The sequence below is a fragment of the Gallinula chloropus genome, assembly GCF_964237585.1.
Source record: "Gallinula chloropus genome assembly, chromosome: 2".
NCBI classification, from domain to species: Eukaryota; Metazoa; Chordata; class Aves; order Gruiformes; family Rallidae; genus Gallinula; species Gallinula chloropus.
In genome coordinates, this window is record NC_140086.1 from 19,653,622 (window position 1) to 19,674,677 (window position 21,056).

Here is a 21,056-nt window from a genome sequence, read left to right on the forward strand (position 1 = left end):
GAACGGATGGGTTTTTAGCGTGCCAGATGCTGCCTACAAGAGCACCAGCCACATCTGTACTGACATTACCTCAGCAGAGGAGGTGGGAGTAACGGCTAGAGCAGCTGTGTGCACTGGCGTGTGGGCAGGAAACAGAGGGAAGACCAGCAAACAGCCTGAGTAGGCAGCAGGACAGGGTAAAGTGATGCAGGGCTGACACACGTAATGGGGTTTGAACGGCAGAAGGCTCAAAAACCAAATGCTCTTTTGTGACCTATTCACAGGTTTTATTTCTCATTTTTTTTTTAACTAGCCCATGCTTTGCCATTTTTAATGAATAGTATTTATCTGCATCTATTTCACATTGTCTCAGAACTAGAAACAGTAAGCACTGATTTTTTTGAAAGATGAGCTGCTTCCAGCAGGTTTTACCTTAAGCAGGTAATGGCTATGAGGCTTCCCTGCCCTGCATCAGCAACAGTGGAAGAATTGTGACTTGCACCTCCTCATCAGCACAGCTAAAAGGACAGTTACTATTGTGTCTCTCTTCAGCCTGGAGGAGACTGAAGGGTGACCTCATCAATGTCAATAAATATGTAAAGGGTGAGAGTCAGGAGGATGGAGCCAGGCTCTTAGTGATGGCCAGTGACAGGACAAGGGGCAGTGGGTGCAAACTGGAGCAGAGGAAGTTCCATGTGAATATAAGAAGGAACGTTTTTCACTGTGAGGGTGACAGAGCACTGGAACAGACTGCCCAGAGAGGGTGTGGAGTCTCCTTCTCTGGAAACATTCAAAACATGTCTAGACATGTTCCTGTGTGGCCTAATCTAGGTGACTCTGCTCTGGCAGGCAGGTCTCTTCCAACCCCAGAATTCTGTGATCCAAGCTCATCCGCAGACTCTTATCATCTCCCACCCATCATCAGATGCAGACTTGCTTGCCATGGCACAGTTTAGGCTGCACAGACTGCAGTTACCTATTCTACTCCAGACAAAACACTTGTGCCAAAAACATGCACAAAAAGTGTGTATTGTGGGCTCTTAAAATGTATTTTAAAGTAATTTAACATTCCTGAAGGACATTTTACATCCAAAAATTACTGTCAAACCAATTGACCTGTTGCTTAAAATCTTGCATGTGATGAAACATACTGAACATTTAAAAAAACCCCACTTTCCTGCATGACCACAGCTATTACAGGCAATTCTGTCTTGTTTTTTCACTTACCTTTCAAGCAAAAACTTGTGTCGGAACGTACTAGAACTTAGTTAAAGTATCTTTTTCAAGGCAGAGCATGCTCTAGTCATACAGGCCCCAACCCATTCCCATTCTCCTACAGCTTTGGTGTTCCCCACACATGCAGGGAACGAGCCTCTGGCACAGAAGGTTTCATCCCCACTCACCTGTCACAGGTAAGAAACCCACATAACCCGTGAGCACAGGGGCAACGGCATCCACACGGCCGATGGAGGTGGCATTCACTGCCGCTCTGAGCCAGCCACAAGCAGCACACTCACCTCCTCCAGCACACCTTTCCTTCCAGCAGACTTTAAACATTTCTTTGTCATTAAAGCATTGTCATCTTCTACTGCATGTTTACCTTGCACATTTCAGAGGAATTCCAGTGTAAAAACGTACAGAAATTGTCCCAAAAAATGGAACTTGAGAGGTGGTTACCTGAACTGAGAATCTTCACACCAGCCTTACTAACAGGCTGCACTTTTTTTTCCAGTTACACTACCAACACAAGAAGTATAAGGTGTTAGGATTTTTTCCCTCCCTAACTGTAGGGAAGCAGAAGAATTTCTGCTAGAAATACAAATTTTCCAATACAAGCAATGAAATTGTTTCCCTGTGTTCACAGCAGCAGCCTTTGTGAGAAAGGAGCAGGGTACCCTGCTGCTCTGTGGCTACTGCAGCGTCACATGTAAACTGGCACAGCAGCCCTGGAAGCTGCAGGGAAAAGCAACAAGAAATCCACTTCACTGTTCAGCTTTGCTTCTGCTCTACCACAGCAGACACTACCAGGAGTACAGAGTCACCTGTCATCTGTAACAAGTCATTTCCTTCTGCACAGGTCAGTGTGATCTCCCCTGGAAAACCCTGAAATACTTAGAAATACGTTTATAAAGACAAAACCAGACATTCTTTACCAGGCAGTAAGCAAGAGGTTCTTTAAAACTGTTTAATTACATGTTTCAGGTAAGCACAGACAATACAGTAGATTTCCCACCACTGAATATTTACATTCTTTTCTCAAAGCTTAAGCTGTTCATTGAGAGTGTCTTTCAATCAACATCCTTGCTCAATCACTTTTGCTGCAAAGAAGGGTGCTGGAATAGAACTATTGCAGGAAACATCATTCCATCAAGGCATGACTTTCTGGTTTGTATTTCCTCCTTTGAGTACCACTTACTAGTAGTTCAACATGTTTTGGGAGAATCCTGGCTTCCAAGATGACCTGAAGAATGCATTGAAACCAAGCAGTGTGTTGAAGTCCTAGAAATACTTAATACCAATACATATGGTTGTAGAGCTGATACTCTCTTCACTGGCACTGCCATTGATACCTGGTTTCTGTTAGGACAGTTTTACACCAATTTTGTTTTGTTCCTTTTTCATTAGCCTTTGGGCCTCTTTCTCCATTTTCTTTCGTTGTTGTTCTGCTGCTCTCTTTTCCCTTTCTGCTATCTTCTGTTGTCTGCAATTAAGGACAACAAGAATTAGTAACCAACAGGAATTCAATTTTCAGTATGGTCATACTTTAAGTGCCTGTCAATATATAGGTCATAACTAATAAAAACAGAGCTTCAGTATCCTATAGTTAGAACAGTTATTCTTCTGTTGTGCTGAAGTGCTTTCAGATTAATCTAGTCTTAGGCAGTAATATTTGTTCAATTTCTTACAACCTAAAAGCCACTCAATTCTCAAAGATTCAAAGTAACCTCAGTGACAGTGTACACGAGCTACATGGCCTCTACTCTCTGAAGCTGCTCTGTCGTCTGCCATGGAAGAATGAAATTATCCGTTCGTATCAGGATCCACCTCCCCAGCTGACAAAAGTTTGGGCTTCCACTGAGATTGTGATCCACCAGAAAGCCAGACAGCTGACAGCACTGTCAATCTAACACGTGCAGAGTGGTAACATGTGCCAATTTACAGCAGCAGATTTTTTTGGTATTCCCTCGCCTCTGAACTGATGCAGAAGGGAAGCTGTACATACAGCAGAGCTCCAAACAGCCACATGAGGTGTTAAGCAATGCTGCTCTTCATTTGCTATTCTGAAGTGAGTGAAGTCATGGCAGAACCTGCTTTTTCCTTGCTCTAAACTGCATGACCCAGAACCCCTCTTCAACAGAGAAGTGGTTTCCATGCCCTCTGCTGGCTAAGTAATTTTATTTGGCTTCAGTTATACCCACATGAGAGAAGACCACCACATCACTTCAGACCAAGGAACCAGAGAGATAAACAAGTAGCTCACCTTAAAGCTATTGCCTTTCCACTGCTCTTTTACTTGGTCATTATTCAAAACATTGATCTCTGTTCCAAACTTCCTGCTTGTCTTCAGCATAAAGTTACTACCTTTCAGGCTCAGCAAGTTTCGCTTCTCAGTAAAGGAAGGGCCTATGATGAACCACAGCCATATCTGACTCACTTTTTCTGGGTTCCAAAGCAAGGAGAACAGCAGAGTTTGGATGGAATTATGTAAATTTTTTAAACCAGGAAAGTATTCTTTCCTGACATCAACCTTGCTTTGCATTCCTGATGTCCAAAACCACCCTAAACTCTTCTCATTGCTTAGCAACCATTCATATTCCCGTCCATTTTTATTTACTGTATACCTCCTGAATAACTGTAATAACAATGATTTCATACCATTTTGTCTTTTCCTTCAATGCAACTAAAAACGCACCAGCATTTAGCTAAAGTGTTCCCACCAGAAGAAAAATTAATTGGCATTAGAAAGTCTAAGTATGCAGGTAAGAATCCACAATCTGCAGAAGAAACAGTGTTCTAAACTTCTATTAGCCTATTGTCCACTATGCTGATTCATCACTGATTGGAAAAACTCTGTGTACCCCAGCCCAGAACCTGCTGGGGAGTGGGGAAAATAAACGGACTACAGGAAATTCTCAGGCACTAGTAACCTGCTCCTCAGCGTGCTTTGACTCCAGGAAGCATTTGGCTTGCTATAGATACATGTTTATTTCCACCGTTACACATAGTTATTAAGTCACCAGAGGCTACAGGATAGTGTTCTGTGGTACATTGTCCCACATTCAACAGTCTGAAATCTTCAGGTCGTTGTGTAGACCAAGATGCAGTCTTCTAGCATTAAGAAGTGACTCCAGATCACTTCCTTACAACAGCCTGGTAAGTATACAAGTCTACTTAATTTTTATGTTAAATGTCAGATGTTAATTAGACCACATATGTCTACAGTAAGAGAAACTGTAGATCCAGAAGGTATTTCCCATTAATCTTGCTAAAAATCAGCCAGCACTTTCATTAACTACAGAAAAAAATTGTCATTTGATGTATCGTGAATAAAACAAAGGTTTTCTTTCACACAGCTGGGATACAGCTTTCACAATCAGCAGTTGTACCAAGGTCATTCATAGCTGGCCAAGTGCTATGTAATACAGGCAGCTGCCTGTCTGATCATGTTCTGTTTACTTGAAATACTTGGACATGTACACATCCCTCCTAAAACAAGTAGAGTTTGATACTTTTTAGCAGAGTCACTGAGGAATTTATGTAAATTAACCACTTGAGCTGAAGCATTTCAATAGCAAAGATGCCAGGATGAAACCTTTAGAACAGCTTCAACCAATTAAGATGACACTTTGAAAAACAGACTTTGGAAGCCCCACTGCTAGGAAATCCCACTGCTATCACCATGTAAGAGATATCTCTAGAGCATGACCCTGACAACTGGTAGACAATATACGTTTGACCATCCCAGGAATAGCCACTACACTGATTTTACACTCCAGAAATAAACTGGATTTATAAATAAAACATCTGATTATTTTTAGCAGCTAATTTGTATAAGACAAGTCTGTGCTTCAGAAAGTTTGGGTAATTCTTTTCATAGTCCTGAAAACATCTGTAATGGAATGTGGCAATGGTTAAGTAAAACAGGGCCCCTGCATTTCAGAAGAGTAGTTTCATTTCTCGGTTCAAAAGCAGCAGCATTCTTCATTGTCTTCCATCTTCTTTATCTGGTAATTCATAGACTAAGTCTCAATTGATTGCACTTCATAGATTAAAGATCTTACTGGTCTTACTAATATTCTTTATGGGAAAAGGTACTATCCTTGGAACAAAACCAGCCCAGATGCACACCATTCATGTCACAAAACTTGTCTTTCACTCATGTATCACAGAAGTACAAGACCTGAAACAGTTTCAGTACTGAAGTTAAAAAAACCCAAGATATTCACCAGAACGTGCACAGAGGTATCTGATTAAGTTTACTAAAATATTTGCATTACACCCCTGTTCTCGTATGCTGCTGAGCACAACTGACAGAATTAGAACTGGTTGAATTTATTATCTGCCATTAATGCATCAGAAGCATGCTGATGACTTTCTTCTTCTCTTGCTCTACTGGTTGAAAAAAGTAAATTCTCCAAAATATTACAATAAATAACTGTCTGGAATCATTTTCCACAAAAATACCAATTTTCCCCTTAAAAGACTCATGGTTCTAGATTTTTTTATTATATTGGGGCCTTATTTCATAATATCACTATTGTCCCACTGAAGCCATGTATTTGTGATTTTATAATTAGAATGAGAGCAGTTTAGTAAGCTGGAGCCACCTAAGGCAGGTAATCTGATGATGTAGCAAGCAATTAAAGGTTGATAAAACCTTGAAATTAAAAGGGTTAACATAAGTCACTACCAATTCAAACCACTGCATGTGATTAACTTAAACTCAGTCTGTGTCTCTTTACTCTTCATAGTCCTTCCTTCTGTAAAATCAGTGCGAGACACTGATTTTACATTCAAGCCTTACCAGCTCCATAGGGTTAGCTAGAACAGCACAGCTCCTACAGGCATTCTAAGAACTTCATCTTCTGTCCTGAACTATTTTTACATGACAGCACATGGTAATGATTCTTTTTTTTTTTTTTAAAGTATTTTACTTAATCAAGCTGAAATAGATTATTTGTATATAACAAATTGTGGGGATGGGGTGAGTGTTGTTTGCTTGAGGTTTTTTTTGGGGGGGTGGTGGTGTTAATGTGTTGTTCCAACGTGCCAGTGATTGTCAGATCTCCCCTTACTATCTCATCTACTAAACTGATCAAAATCAAAATGTATTCTGCCAAGTACCAGTGACATGGATGCATAAAAACCAACTGTCTTAAGGCTTGTTTAACAATTCTTAGCACATATCAGAAAGGTGTTACAACAAACCAACCTGTATTTTATTCTTTTACATGTAAAAACTGTACATGTTATTACATTATTTTCAGTTACCTAAGAACTTCTTCTGCCTGCCAGGCAGCATCTTCCTCTTCTTCCCAGGCGTTAGTATTTTCTTGCCAAGTATCCAAGTCTCCCAGTTCAGGCTGAAACAAAAGAAGAGAAGCTCTACACAGATGGAAAAATTAGATAGAACACTTATTTTTAACTTTAATGCTTCAAACTTGGAGAAATATTTGAGATATGACAGTACTACTTGGTTTGTCTGTTTTCCTCTGCTTTAATACTAACTCTTTCCAGTTAATTGTTGGAGGGATTTTCTTTGTATTCTACTGGTGGGTAACAAAGGAAGGAAGGAAGTACTAAAGTGTATTTTTAGGAAGAAGGTAAGTTGAGCAGATGAAATTCGTAGATAAGTGTAAAATATTTCTAGAAGTCACATGGACAAACCAACACGTAGCTCCACGTGCATGTGCACCCAGTATCACTTGAGTGAGGCTTAGACTTGCAAGGAGTCCTTTCCTGAATTGTTTTCATTATGAGCAGCCAAGGAAGCAGCATGACCATTCTGTAGTGCTTTCTGCCTAGACTCTCTTGTGAGCTACGTTAGCAGCATTGGTACAGAAAGCAAAGGGGAAGGGAGGGAGAGCATCTCCCTCTAAACAGCCATGCTGTTAGGTACTAAGCTTTCAAAAATTAAAAAAAGTCAAGGAGATAAAGTTAGAAGGCTGGTAGAATAACATCCCTACAAAAAGGAAACAAAGGTAACCCAGAGGCTTTAAAAAACACAAAACTCTTCTACTCTTTTGTTCAGAACTTAGTGTAGAATCCAAAAAAGTCTAGTTTGCTGCTTTAGAAGATTTGCAAGTATTCAGCTGTTTGGAAGTTTCTTACCTTTTTACCACATATCTATTAAGTTTCTCTGTAGAATAAATTCATTAAAATTAACTATTTCATTGTTCTAAACCAAATACTCAATTTTAAAACAATTTATATTATTCTAAAACCATTTCTCTTGCTCCCCACAAGACCTTAGGCAGACTATTCCTTCTAAAGGACAGTCATTTAACTGTCAAATAAAAGATCAATATTTAAAGCATAATACTTACAGACTGGTGAATAAAAGGAATATCTTGTGTAGCTGCTAATCTGCTAGAGAATCCTGTATTTCCCTCTGGAACCCCAAAATTTAAAGGCTCTCGTTTTTTAATAACTATCTGAAAATATTTAAAAAAAAAAAAGGAACAGTAAGTATGAAGTCAAAGCACTGCAGAGATTTCTTGGTGATCATGCAACTCTACGCCTGTGAAAGTACAGCTACAAAACACCACGCTGTGTCTCAAACCTGCTCAGGTTCTGTAAGTTGCACAGCCAAAGGGACTGAGAAGCTAAATGCAAGAGACACAGAGAACTCCCTTCTGCTTCCCCAACTTGCATGGAAACCTATGACTGTATTGGGGCAGAGAAAGGGCACAAAGAATTACAGACCAAATAACCACTTCTCCCACTATTGACATAACCTACCAATTACATGACACATTCCTTGGAGAAATCCTGCTTCCATGACAGGTCACTGTATGATACTACTCTTGAGGATGCACAGCTACAGTGCTTTGGCTATCTTAGCCACTTCAGCAGCGTATCTGTGCAGACAATTTAAGTTTCAATAGTTGCCATGTAGCTCACTATTACATCAACTGTGAAAGCTCTGCACTGATCTGGCTGGACACACGTGCACGAATGCTTCTCCTAAAAAGGATTTTTAGCAAATTTAACATGGCTGCTAAGGTCACATATCCCTTACTTGTTTCGCCTTCAGGATATGAACTTACTTCATTTATTCTACTTTTTAGTCTCTGGTGCTTCCAAGCAAGATAGATTCACAGTTCCACCAACTGTACAAATGCTAGTACTAACACAAGAAAGGAAACAGGACTAGATCATCTTATTTTACAGTGACAGACTCTGTCATTTGACAGAAGTTCTGTTTCCAGACATTGTAGATATGTAAGCAGTAATAGGAGCAGATTCCACCTCAGATCCTGGGTTTCATACTGAGACCAGATTTAGTGGAAACATAAATGAAATCCATAATAAGGGTGGTAACAAGGCCAAGTTAGCAGGACTGCAATACATTTAAACTAAACCCAGTATACAGTATTCAAACAGAACAGACTGACTTTTGTTCTGAACCCAGAGCTCATTCTATTCAGCAAAAAGTATCAGATAGAAAGGACAAATCTACCTCTCCCCAGTTGTTCTTTGCCCCCAGGATTTTGGAAGACCAAAATAATCAGAAGAATGTAGTTCACAGAATACTGCAGATCCTGAACATGAAGAAAACTGGTTCCAGTATTATCTCCAGTTCATAGAACCACATAAAGTTTCAGGTTGGAGGGGACTTCAGGAGGTCTGTAATCCAACCTCCTCTTCAAAGCACTGTCAGTTTTGAGGCTGATGACGGTACACAGGGTTTACCCACTTGAGTCTTAAAAACTTCAAAATGGAGCCTACACAACCTCTCTGGTAACCTGCTCCAGTACATGACTTTCTTTGCTATGACAAAGACTTTTGCAATTGACTCAAAGCTCTGTGATACCCAGCTGGAAGAATTCCACACAGAAACAAAACTTGCAATTATTGGCATTTATTTATGGTGTTGATGCTTCTTTCTGTAGATATGTCCCCATGTCTTGTCTCCATAACAAAAATGGATATTTGAAGAGCAAGCTATTTTGAAATATCAGCTCCCTAATTCCAGACTCCCCAGTATAACTTGCCAAAACAAGTAGCCATTTTTTTTCTGAAACTGCATCACTGCTACCTCACACTTCAGTAAAGCAGGACACAGAACATGTTGGTTCAAGTGATGGAAGGGTGTGAGCACAATTATCTTAATGCAGTGGCTCCATTTTCAGAATTCAAGTGACTTGAGGGGTCTCACATTATACTACCCAGAGCCTTCAGACTATGAATATTATTTTAAAAATGAATAGTTTAACAGTAATGATGTAAACATGAACTAGCATCACACATACTAAAATCTTTAAGAGTCAGTATTTTTAATTGGAGTACAATAGAATCATAGAATTGTTTAGGTTGGAAAACACCTTTAAGATCAAGTCCGACCATTAACCTAGCACTCCCAAGTTGAGCACTCAACCATGTCCCTAAGAGCCACACCTATGTGTCTTTTAGATACCTCCAGGGATGGTGAATTAACCACTTCCCTGGGCAGCCTGTTCCAGTGCCTGACAATCCTTTCAGTAAAGAACTTCTTTCCTAACATCCAATCTAAACCTCTCCTGTTGAACTTGAGGCCATTTCCTCTTGTCTGTCACTTCTTACTTGGGAGAAGAGACCAACACCCACCTGACTACAACTTCCTTTCAGGTAGTTGTAGAGAGCAATAAGGTCTACCTTGAGCCTTCTCTAGGCTAAACACCTCCAGTTCCCCCCAACCACTTCTCATAAGACTTGGGCTTTAGACCCTTACTGAACTCTGTTGCCCTCCTCTGGACACACTCCAGCACCATAATGTCTTTCTTGCAGTGAGAGGCCCAAAACTGAACACAGTACTCAAGGTGCAGCCTCGACAGTGCTGAGTACAGGGGGATGATCACTTCCTGGCCACATGATTTCTGATACAATCCCGGGTGCTGTTGGCCACCTTGGCCATGTGCAAACACTTCTGGTTCACATCCAGCTGGCCGCTGACCAACAATCCCAGGTCCTTTTCTGCCAGGCAGCTCTGGGTCTGGCCATGCAGCCAGTTTTTTTAACCCAGCAAAGAGTGTGACATGTTAGACTCTCCATCAGCACCGATTCTCACTTCCATAGACAGCTTAATTTTACCTGCAGCACCTTCTCTATAAATTGCCAATTCACTTATAGCCTATCTTAAGACAAGGAAAACCCTCCTAAGTGTAGCACAAAGTACAATACTTACTTTTTGAGTTTTTCTTATAGTTGGTGTCATATCTTTGAAATAATCTGGTTCCATTTGTTCCAAAGGATTCTGCTGAGCAGCCACATTACCATTGCCACCTTCAATCTTTACACTGGTAGGAGCATCTTCATCCCACGAAGTCCAGTCTTCTACTTCAGGCTTTATAGAAGTATATGGCACATGTTAGTATTATCTGCAAGTAAAAACTTGTCTTTTTATAGCTTGCTAAGATACATACTTAATATTATATAGCATATATAACAGTATGCATATATATAGCATATGTAATGGTATATCTTTCTAAGACTTACACCAATCCTGTTGTAGGACTGTTATAATTGCTCTTAAATGATTAAGTTACCTATTACTTATGCAATTACCTGTTTAGGAACAGATGAATAATCCACTGTGGTTGGCAAAGTTATTTGGTCTCCACTTAACTTTCGCCCTCTTCCAGACCTGAAAGAAAAACGTAGGATTCCTCCAAGCTCTGAAAACATGAGCACTAAGTTTAAAAAGAACAAAAAGGAAGTCTGAGAAGGGCACTACTGAAAATAATCATGGCTAAAACATTAAGTGCTTAAACTACCTTAGTATTAAGTACTGCCAGTAAGTGTCTGCTAAACAAAGGAATTTCATCATGAATTTAAGGTGTTGTTTGCAAGAATTTCAAACTAAAATTTACTCTTCAAACTGCTGTGGCAATAGAAGAGAAACAACTCTAAGAAATAAAAAAATGGACAAATTAGCTCAGTTCCTTTCATACACTTAGTCACAACATTTAGACTGTCAGTGCTTATGAAGCAAACACTATGGATCTACATTTGTTTAAAGAACCATTTCTGCTGTAAGCTGAGAAATCTACTTGTCTTAGATATTAAACACTGATCACTCTGAGCTGCTTGATCTGAAAGCCCTGTAACACACCTTTTTCTTCAAAGTCTAAGCAGAGTTAGTACACGATTATGGAAGTTAACAGCTGCTGTTCAATGCACACTTAAACAACAGGAACTATACAAAATAATTTTAACTGAAAACACTAATGCCTTGCAAAAAAACCCACCTCGATATTTACTTAATTACAACATTCAAAGATCACAATAATTAAAATATTCTTAGCTGACAAGTAATTACATTTTTAAAATCTTGTAAGGGAAGGAAACACAGGCTTGCACACGTCTTCCCCAAGGACCGTGGGCTCCTACAGCAAGACAGGCACGTAAGTGGCCTTATGCAGTTTGGAAAAAAAAAACGTTTCTTTATTACTACTGATGAGAATAAAACTGAGAAAGCAAAGCCTGGAGTTCACATCCTTTACTTTAACTATTATAGAACATTTTACCATCAACTCAGAATAGATGAATTGCTTCTAATACCGACTCTGCCACACGCTGGTGAGTGCATGTATTTTTATGTTATGCCTGACAGATTCTTCCTCAGGAAAGATCAGGTGCTATTATCAGCTTTTCAGGCTTTATATAATTAACTTTAAAAACTTCCTTTAGGCAGAAAAGCAGCAGTTCAGGGTAAAGGTAGGTGAAAACACTGTTTCTTCAAACACATTAGAGACTTCTGGTTCTGCCCAACTAGATTCAGTTCAAGTCTCTAAGGAAAACCAGCCATCCTCTTTCAGACCTGTACACCATACTTATCTCTAATACTATTCTAAGTCACCACTTCTATGTTTGTATATATTTCCCTATTTATATGATCTAGAAGACTCCAGCAAGTGGCTTGTAACAAACATTCATCTAGCCAAAATGATTACAATGACAAGAGTGATGGTGGAAGGAAACAGCTTCTGTCATACACCCTGGAAACAAATACTCTACACAGGGCAGCACTGAGGAAAGCTCCACGGCTCTACTTCTTTTTCTACAAAGGAACAAGATGCTTATAGGAACAGTTGCTTCAAAACCATCATTAGACAGACATTATTTGGCTCTGAATGCCAAATGCCTCAAGAGTTCTAGGGTTTGTTTCTCCTAACTAATGAGCAACATTTCTCAGCTGGAGAAGATACCCAGAGACTTTAAACATAATGAAATTTTGTCTCTTTTTGTATTTATATCTTTTATTTCCAGGAAACAGTGGATTCATGTAGACTGTCATTTATAAAAAAGTTTCAACTGAAGATATGACTGTTACTATATGCAGGACTATAAAGATGAATGATCTCTGCAGGCACTTGTTTAAATGAAGAACTAATGTAAACTATATAATCTAAATAAATACTAGCTCATATGCATTGAATTAAAATGCACATTTAATTATATCACATTTGCTGGTTATCAGGCACACTCACATGCAAGGGTGCATTACAGGAAAACAAAATTTATCAAGCTATGCTTTGCAGCTGACATTAAACAAGACAGACATCTGTAGTTAATGGACTGAAATAATTTGATCCACTGAGTTGCTTATGTGAAAGATTTTGAATTTTCATTCTGTCATTGTTATTCACAGAAGTTCTCCTACTTTTTATTCCCAAGCAGTTCTTCAGCTGTTCAATTCAAGGATTTAGTTCATTCAAAAATTGAGAAACAGAAGAAAATACTGCCATTATCTGCTTACAAAAGCTATCTTAGCACTTAGAGAGATTGTATAGAAGCTATCATCACCTTGGTGTTTTGACGACTTCTAGAACTTGAGCAACAAGTATTTTTAATTTAATTTGGAATTCAAATCACAGAACTACAGTTGACATCCACACATCTGTATGCAGCAGTAAAACGTATCTTTTTTAAGCTTCCCCCAGTTCTGTAGTGAATTTACCAAACAGTGGAGAGCTTCCTCTTACACTTGAAATAAGATGAACAAGAAATAAAACTGTTATTTTCTGTCTACCACATCTTCTGCATACGCTTAACCTCACTGGCAAAGTAGTAGTCATCATGCACAATAGTAGAATTCATTTCTCTAAATTGCTATTTGTTTATGTAAAACAACACTGCAAGAGTGGCAAGAAGTAACAGAAGTTAACATGACAGCTCAGTGCCAAGAAGATCTACCTCAGGTACTCTGCTGCTGAACTACTGAACTCTATTTTACACAGCCATAACTCCTCAGGGTTTTCTGAATGTTTCTAGGCACTACAGTGCCACTTTCATGGTCTACAACTCAAAAGAACACTAAGTGTGACTTACAAGAGTAATCAAAAAGTAAGTCATTGTTGTGGATTAACCCAGCTGGCCACACATCACACAGCTGCTTGCTCAATTCTTTCCCACTGGGATGGGACAGAGAATCAGAAAAGTGAGAAAACTTGTGGGTTTGGATAAGAACAGTTCAATAATTGAAATAAAATGGAATAACAACAACAACGGTAATAATGTAATGAAAAGGGAAATAACAAAAAAAAAAAAAGGGGGGGGGGAATAAACCCCTAGAAACACAAGTGATGTAAATGAAAAACAACTGCTCAGAACCTGCTAACCAATACCTAGCCAGTCCCCAAGCAGCGATCACCACCTCCCATTCCACTGCCCCCAACTATATATGCTGAGCATGACATCACATGGTATGGAATATTCCTTTGTTCAGCGTGGGTCAGCTGTCCTGCCTGCGCCCCCTTTCAGCTTCTTTCTCACTGGTAAGACATAAGAACCTGAAAAGTCTCTGACTTAATGCAAGCATGACTTAACACACTGATGTTTTAGTTGTTGCTATCAACATTATTCTCACTAACACACAGCTCTACACCAGCTACTAAGAAGAAAATTAACTCTATCCCAGCCAAAACCAGAACAGTCATATTCATTTAAAACAATAGAAAAAAACTAAAACAACCTCCAAAAAACCCCCATACCCCCAAAACACAAACCCCCCACAGTTCCTCAGTTCCCTTAAACTTTAATCACGGTCCTCCAAAACTCTGAAAGAATCTTCACCAGGCAGAATCTGAAGCTTCAAACAGCTGCTTCTTGACAAAGCAGAATGAGAATCACATTTATAATGAAAGCTTACAGAATGATGACTGGGAGGATGCTGTCATTAACTGCATCTCTTAAAAAATAAAATAGCACTCACCAAGTAGAAAATACAGAGAACAATTTTTCTTAAAGTTTGACATAGGATTGTCACAAAAGGAAATTTAAAAACCCTACTATAGCAGCTTAGAACACACTCCCCACTAGAGCTATCATACCACAAGATACACTCACAACTGCACTACATAGACTTTTGAACTCTGAAGGAATATATGCAAATTATAGAATTATTCTGGCCTTGTTTTTATCTGTTTTGATTGTTTTGCAATTAGTAAAATCAGAACAGGGAAAAACAGTGGTTGGGTGTTTTGAGAAGGAAAGCACCTGTAATTAAAAAAGTTAACCAAATTAAGTAAGACATGTTTACCTGCATATTAACTTTTTAATGAAAGAAAGCACTGCTGCCAGGCAAGTACAGATTTTAAAGAGTCGAAACTGTGTTATGGCCATGGTGAGAAACCCTTCCTGCAAAAGAAAAAAAGTTAGATGTAGAGGATTATACACCTTTACGTATTTTTAAAGTAAATTTCATTAGTTGCTTATAAGCAAGAAGCATTCTGTGAAACTATATTAAAGCAAGAAAAGAGAGGAGGTACCTACATCAGAGACACTACCTGCTTACTTCTATCAGGATATTTCACTGATGTAAGTAATACAAGTAGCTAATGTATATGGCCTTTAAAGAAACAGCACATAATGTAAAGTCACAGTTAAAGACACTTTTAAAGGGGAAGCAAGGGCAATCAACTGCAGTAACTGTACAGCTGATCTGTTAGACACTAACATTGGCACTGAACACTAGCAATATAAGGAGAACAGAATAATAATCATCAGGAAGCAGCTCACACTTGCTTGAGCAAGTCTTGCATATATAAATTATAAATTTAGTCATAAAGTCAAACTCCAAGTTAGCCATTTAAGTTTAAATTCCATTTTGATGGAAACACATGATGAGAACACTGCTTATTTTAGAACCAGTGTCACTGAAAAATTATCAGCAAAGAAAGACTCTGTCCATCCTGTGTGCACTACAGCACCAGCTATCAGTATCAATATTCCTATGCCAGACTGGATCAAACTCACAAACCCACACAAGGGAAACATTCATCTTTGGCTGAAGACACTTACGTTGAATACAATTTTTCAGTGTCAAATTGATAATCTAGAGAATTGTTGCAGTTTTGCATAGCTGGTTATACTGTTACATTATTCAAACAGATCACCTCAAATAGGTACAAAATAATCTGCTGTAACTCAAGGATCCCTTTTCTCTCTTACACAGGTAGACATTTCAGAGTGAAGAGTAAGAGGTTAGGCTTCACAAATAGCTTTTCATTATACACATCTACACTTGTAACAATATTCTCTGTTGCAAGTTTAACATACCTCCTGGTGAGAAGAGAAGGCAGACCTGTGACATTTTCCTCAGGCCATGAGTATTCCATGGAAGGACAGCTTGATTTCAAATATGCTATGGCATTTAAATCACTTTTTATATTCCAGGCTTTAAGTTAGGAAGAGTCAGGAAGGTGGATCATTAGGTAGGCTGCTCCAATATTGCCCTGAGGATTTTATTAAAAAGTACATAATGGGATTTGTGAGCTTCATGGAGCTTAGATTTACTTTTTTTTTTTTAATTGGTGCTCATTTGCTAGACAATGCAACTAGTATTAAACACTAATAGTAATATAGAACTGGAAATATTGCTTCACATACAGTCCAGATCAGGAATTTCTGCTACTGAAAAATCATACAGGGTGGCTACTTAAACAAACAGGCCCTTTTTGCTTTAAATGGAAAGCTTACGTCAGCAACTGCCAAATTACAGACCGCACTACTAAGCTGTAGCTCAGGAGAAAGGCCTCACAGAACACATCTCATTTCTGCTTCAACACTGTCTCCCATGAAATGAGATTAAGACAATGTAGAGAACCTTATAGACAAGTGGGTATTAAACGGGCTCTTCATCTAACAGGAATATGAAACAATCACATTTCCCACATAAAAGCAAGAGCAGCAGACACTGTCCAACAGATTTAGCTTTTGGTTTTCAAGGTAGGACTATCATTTCATATTGTGCTCAAGCACTTAATTACCATCTGGAGCAAGCAATTTTGACAGTATCTAGGTGACAGGAGAATGCATCAGTTAAGAATTTAGATTCTGAAACAGCGAAGTTATATTAAAAACCCCAAATACTGGATAGTGGTTAGGTGACCAGTTCCGTATTCTAAAGGTAGAAATTACTGCAAACTAACACTGAACTGGTGAAAGAAATTGTTATTTTTCAGAGCAGCAATTAGAAACTATCTACCTAGGATCTGAGGTATGAAAAGCAAGTGACCTGCTGAAATGAGAATAAAGGGATGTCTTTTCTGAAGTGAAGTTTGTTTAGAAGCTCACTCCATTTTTCTCTATCAGAATTAATTCTTCTATTAGCTTGGGCGACAGGAAGGGAAGGACTAGAAAAGTACTCAATGTTAGAAAGAGCAAAGCCATTTTTCCCACTCTTTAGCCTACTTAACTGCCACACTGGACAGTCCAGACAGATCCCAAATTAAAAACCAACCACTAGTCAAAAACCCTTGCAAACTCAGTGTTATTTGTGCCTAAGTGCAAAGGACTCGAAGTTTACTAAATGCCCAAGTGTAAAACTGAAATCAAAACAACATTCAAGTGTGTCAGTTATATATACATATTTGATATATACATATCTATGCATACATCAGTTTTTCAACTTTTTAATATCAAATTATATACTGTATTTACTTCTTAATATAAAGGTAAACAACTAAAAAACCCCAGAATGCACAAGAAGCCTAGCTTGCAAACTTGTGAAGTCCACTGCTGTCAAGAGTCATTCCTATACATGAGTGACTACACTCACAGTATCACCAGCGCGCCTGTTTTGGCAGGGGTCAATAGTTCCTGTCGTTCCCTATAACTATCAGATAACTCGTCCCTCTCCACTTTCTGTGTGTGATGCAAAAAAGTTCAGACACACACAACCACAAAACCAACTTCACTTCAACTGTGGCAGTGCTAGGCCCTTCCAATACACTAAGTATTGTTTTGCCTGCCCCTGATCTGAGCTTTGATTGCAGTCCTCCCAACTATCTTAAACACTCTATGCTACAAATTGTCAGATGCACAACCAGAGTTTTGGGAACAATTTGCTAGCAGCTAGCCATAGCAACATTAGCCATCATCCACCTTCAGTGGGTACTCTCGTCAGTGTGTCCCATTTTTATACTGCTCATTCAGATAAGCAGTATATATGCATTCATTCTAGCAACATGCTAAAAGCTGTTTAAAATAGAATCTTGAACCAATTATTGGCTCAAGAGCAGGACAAGTTAAGCATTCCCCCCTGAGTCTGAAACAACCCTTGAAGCCCTTGCACTGCTGCTCTGAAGACAGCACTGCCCGCAAAGAGAAGTTAAAGATAAGCTAAAGGTTTTCAATTTGTTTGGTGCCTTTTAGTGGGTTTTTTAAAGTCAAATTATTTTCTTACAGGTAAATGATTTTATATTCTGGAGCACTTGTATGAATATAAACGTACATGGAAACTTAATTTTGCTTGAGTTCACAGCACACTTAATTCACCTGATAGCATTACACTAAACTTGCTAAAGGGAAACAAAGCATTTTCTTGTCCATCTTTCTCAAACACTGGAAAGAAGCACAGCCACATATCTTCCAAATACTGAACAGCATAATGCTACATGGCAGGGCCACAACCTTCTTCTTCCTTTCCTTGACAATCAATCCCAAAAGAAAATAGAATTGTATCAGCAGCCAAGTAGGATACAGGATGGTACAGAGACGTCATACAAAGTGACGGAGCTCCAGCAAGAATCCTAGAACATTTCTTAACAGATGGAGGCAAAGATGAAACACTGGACTAGAATTCAGAAATCTGAGAGTTCTCTCTCAGCCTGATACACCCTGGTGCATATCACACCTCACGCCTCGGCTTCCCATTTGGAAGCGGAGATAGATCTTTCCTTCTCCCATTATCAAGATTGCTTCTAATGTATTACATTTATCAGACTTACTGTCAACTGAACTTTTAAGTTCCATTACAACAGATACAAACAAGCAAATAAATCAGGCCATGAATCCTAGTTAATTCAATTCTAGCTGTCAACGCAACAATTTTGTAACAGACACCAAATTTAGCTGGAGTTGGACTTGCATGGCTCATACTCCCTTCTGCTGGTAAAGTCACCACAGCTACTCACACGGAAAATGAGCACAGAAAGGATTAAAGCACAGCAGGTTAAACACATTAGAGCCATCAGAAGAAGGAAGCAACTTATCCTCCAAAACATTTTATGGATCCGTGAAAGAAATACAGTGAAGGGAGGGGAAGTTCAGAAGTTAACCAAACTGTAACATCTTTACATGGCTTTCAGCTTGCATCAGGGCTCCTGGCACCTCTGACTTCACTGACACTAGCTGGCAAATCGTTTGCAGCACACATAGCCTGAGTTACGTCACCTATGGTGCAATAAGCAAGACTCTCATTGGCCAGGACTGTACAACGAGCATGTTGTCACCTGGAGAAACACTTCCTCTTTCATGCTAACTGCACACACTAACACCACAAACAGTATTTCAAAACACATGGAGCCAATTCTAAAACAAAGTCACTTGGCAGAACTAAAATTGGTGCCAGAGAAAGTGGCAGAAACCAAAGGGATGATTAGGAGGCATCTCCTCTAGCTACAGGTAGGTGGTTGGGGGATGTCCACAATAGGTACAGTAGTTTCAACACTAATGCTCCAACTTGCAGTGCATGCAACCTAACTATGCAGTTGTGAGATGGCTGGGAGAGAAGCCTACTCTGCCTGTGATTTATGGGAGTAAGCTAAATTGTCCAAGGTGTTCAAGTAAAGGAAGAGATTTCAAAGCTATCAGAAGCTACAGAAGATATCAGAATTCAGGAGAAAAGTTTGTTGGCAATTCCTAAGTTATTCCTAGACACCTAACACTGTTACACAGAGTTTCAGCTCCTGTTTTTTAAAACATGTTAATTCTAGAAACGTAAAACTTCTATAGTAACACCACCTCATCTCACTCCTTCCTCTTCCAGGAACCAAGCTCCAATCTTGACAATTACAATTATTACCTCCTGAAAACCAGCATATAGTACATAAAGATTGAAGTCATACAATCCCATGATACCACACTAACACTTTTTTCACATTTGCAAGAGGTCTTTGACATGCTGCACTAATTCACATAACTCACTTTGTGACACTGGAGAAGTTCTCAGACACAGAACCAGAGTACAAGAAAGCCCAGTTCTGCTCCAGTCCTTATTGTTAATCCTGGAGTTAAGTTAGCTGCATCAACATTCAAAGCCAGAGATAACAAATTAACACACCCTCACTGTTACTACCACAAAATCATCTTGCAACATCTGCTTCTTGACAAGCACTAGCTATTTACAATCAAGAAACAGTAAGAGGCATGCTGTGCAAGATAGCCTAAAAAACTCTACATGGCACATCCAGGTTTCGAGTATTCAGAAGGACTGTAAAGCACCAAACAATACTATTTTTCATTAGACGTGCAACTGAGGTACTTGCATTGTGAACTCATGACCATGAAATACTGCCCCACCTTGCATTTAAATTACAGTCAGCACTGAAGCCAGATGGTAGTACTTAAGTTTTCTGTGACCTGATACAGATTCTTAAGCCTTTAAAAGCATACTAAGCAACTTTCACATTAACTTTTATGTAATTTATTAGTTGGTACGAACAAAGAGTAATTTCAGAGAAGGCCGCCCCAAGCAAAGCAGTCCCACGGAGACCCGAGAGACACCAAAGCTAGCTCAAACCCCACCAGTTCTCAGGACATGCCCCCCATCCAGTGGTTTTTCACAGGTGCGAACGCCCCCGCAGCCCGCAAAACACTGCCCACCTCCTCAACAGTCACTTCACCTTTCCCCTCGCCCATGGGATTCCCCCCTCCCCCGCCTCCACCCCAGAAGGGGCCTGGGACGGGCCAGCCCGGCAGAGACACGGGGCGGCTGCGGGCCTCTAGCTGCCCGGGGCCGGCCAGTCGCTCGGGCCAGGGCCGACGGAGCGCAGTTGCGGCGGCGGTCACACCGCCCCGGGGCGTCCCAAGCATGTCGGGGAACGGGGCGAAGGCGTTCCCGAATGAGAACCGCAGGGGCCGGCTCCCCGGCGGGAGGGCGGCGAGGCTAGGCCGCCTGCCCAGGCGCGGCGAGGCGGAAGCGCGCACCCGGCGGAGAAGGCGGGACCCCCTTCCCCCCGCTCACCTGCCCCAGGGAGGAGGACCGAGAAGGAGAAGGACTCCTCGGGGGGCGCCAGGGGCCGAGGCGGCCGCTCCCGCAGCCTCCGCCCTCGCCAGCCGCCCCTCATTCAAAGCCGGGCGCGCACCACCGCGCCGCCACCTCCCGCGCCGCCATCTCGGCCTCCTGTCACCCGGGAGACGGGCCCGCCCTTTCCGGCCGCGCCTCTTCCCCCCGCGCCACCAACCGGCGCTGGCGCCTGTGCCTGCGGCTCCCGCCCCGCGCCGCTGGGCCAACAGCCGCAGAAGCGCCGGGCCGACGTGGCTCGTCTGCGGGGAGGGCATCGGTACGCAGCAGAGCCGCACCGAGCTGTCCCGAGGCCCGCCCCCGCTAGCAGCCTGCGCTCCTTTCACAGCTCTCTTGGCGAAGGCGG

General features: G+C 40.6%; 1 protein-coding gene across 3 annotated transcripts; it reads right to left on the reverse strand.

Moving 5' to 3' along the window:
- Nucleotides 1-2,150: 2,150 nt before the first annotated feature.
- On the reverse strand, nucleotides 2,151-20,814 carry EBAG9 (estrogen receptor binding site associated antigen 9). Of its 3 annotated transcripts, none has more exons than XM_084280428.1 (8): nucleotides 20,651-20,814; nucleotides 14,723-14,820; nucleotides 10,747-10,825; nucleotides 10,367-10,525; nucleotides 7,527-7,634; nucleotides 6,472-6,563; nucleotides 2,550-2,680; nucleotides 2,151-2,440 (listed from the first exon to the last, which is right to left on the reverse strand). In XM_084280428.1, exons 2-7 carry the CDS (start codon nucleotides 14,803-14,805, stop codon nucleotides 2,560-2,562), a joined length of 642 nt encoding a protein of 213 aa, XP_084136554.1. In that variant the 5' UTR covers nucleotides 14,806-14,820; nucleotides 20,651-20,814; the 3' UTR covers nucleotides 2,151-2,440; nucleotides 2,550-2,559. The 3 variants fall into 3 exon arrangements, with proteins under 3 accessions (XP_084136554.1, XP_084136553.1, XP_084136552.1); XM_084280427.1 differs by adding an exon at nucleotides 15,742-15,917 and having other exon boundaries at nucleotides 2,151-2,680; XM_084280426.1 differs by having other exon boundaries at nucleotides 2,151-2,680.
- Between the last annotated feature and the right edge of the window lie 242 nt (nucleotides 20,815-21,056).

Coding starts and splice junctions, on each gene's coding strand:
- EBAG9 (XM_084280428.1), bottom strand. CDS start 14,805: ATGGCCATAACACAGTTTCGACTCTTTAAAATCTGTACTTGCCTGGCA. Junction 10,826..14,722: donor ATTAAAAAGTTAATATGCAG/GTAAACATGTCT, acceptor TTTTTCTTTCAG/GTCTGGAAGAGGGCGAAAGT. Junction 7,635..10,366: donor CTATAAGAAAAACTCAAAAA/GTAAGTATTGTA, acceptor AAATATTTTCAG/ATAGTTATTAAAAAACGAGA.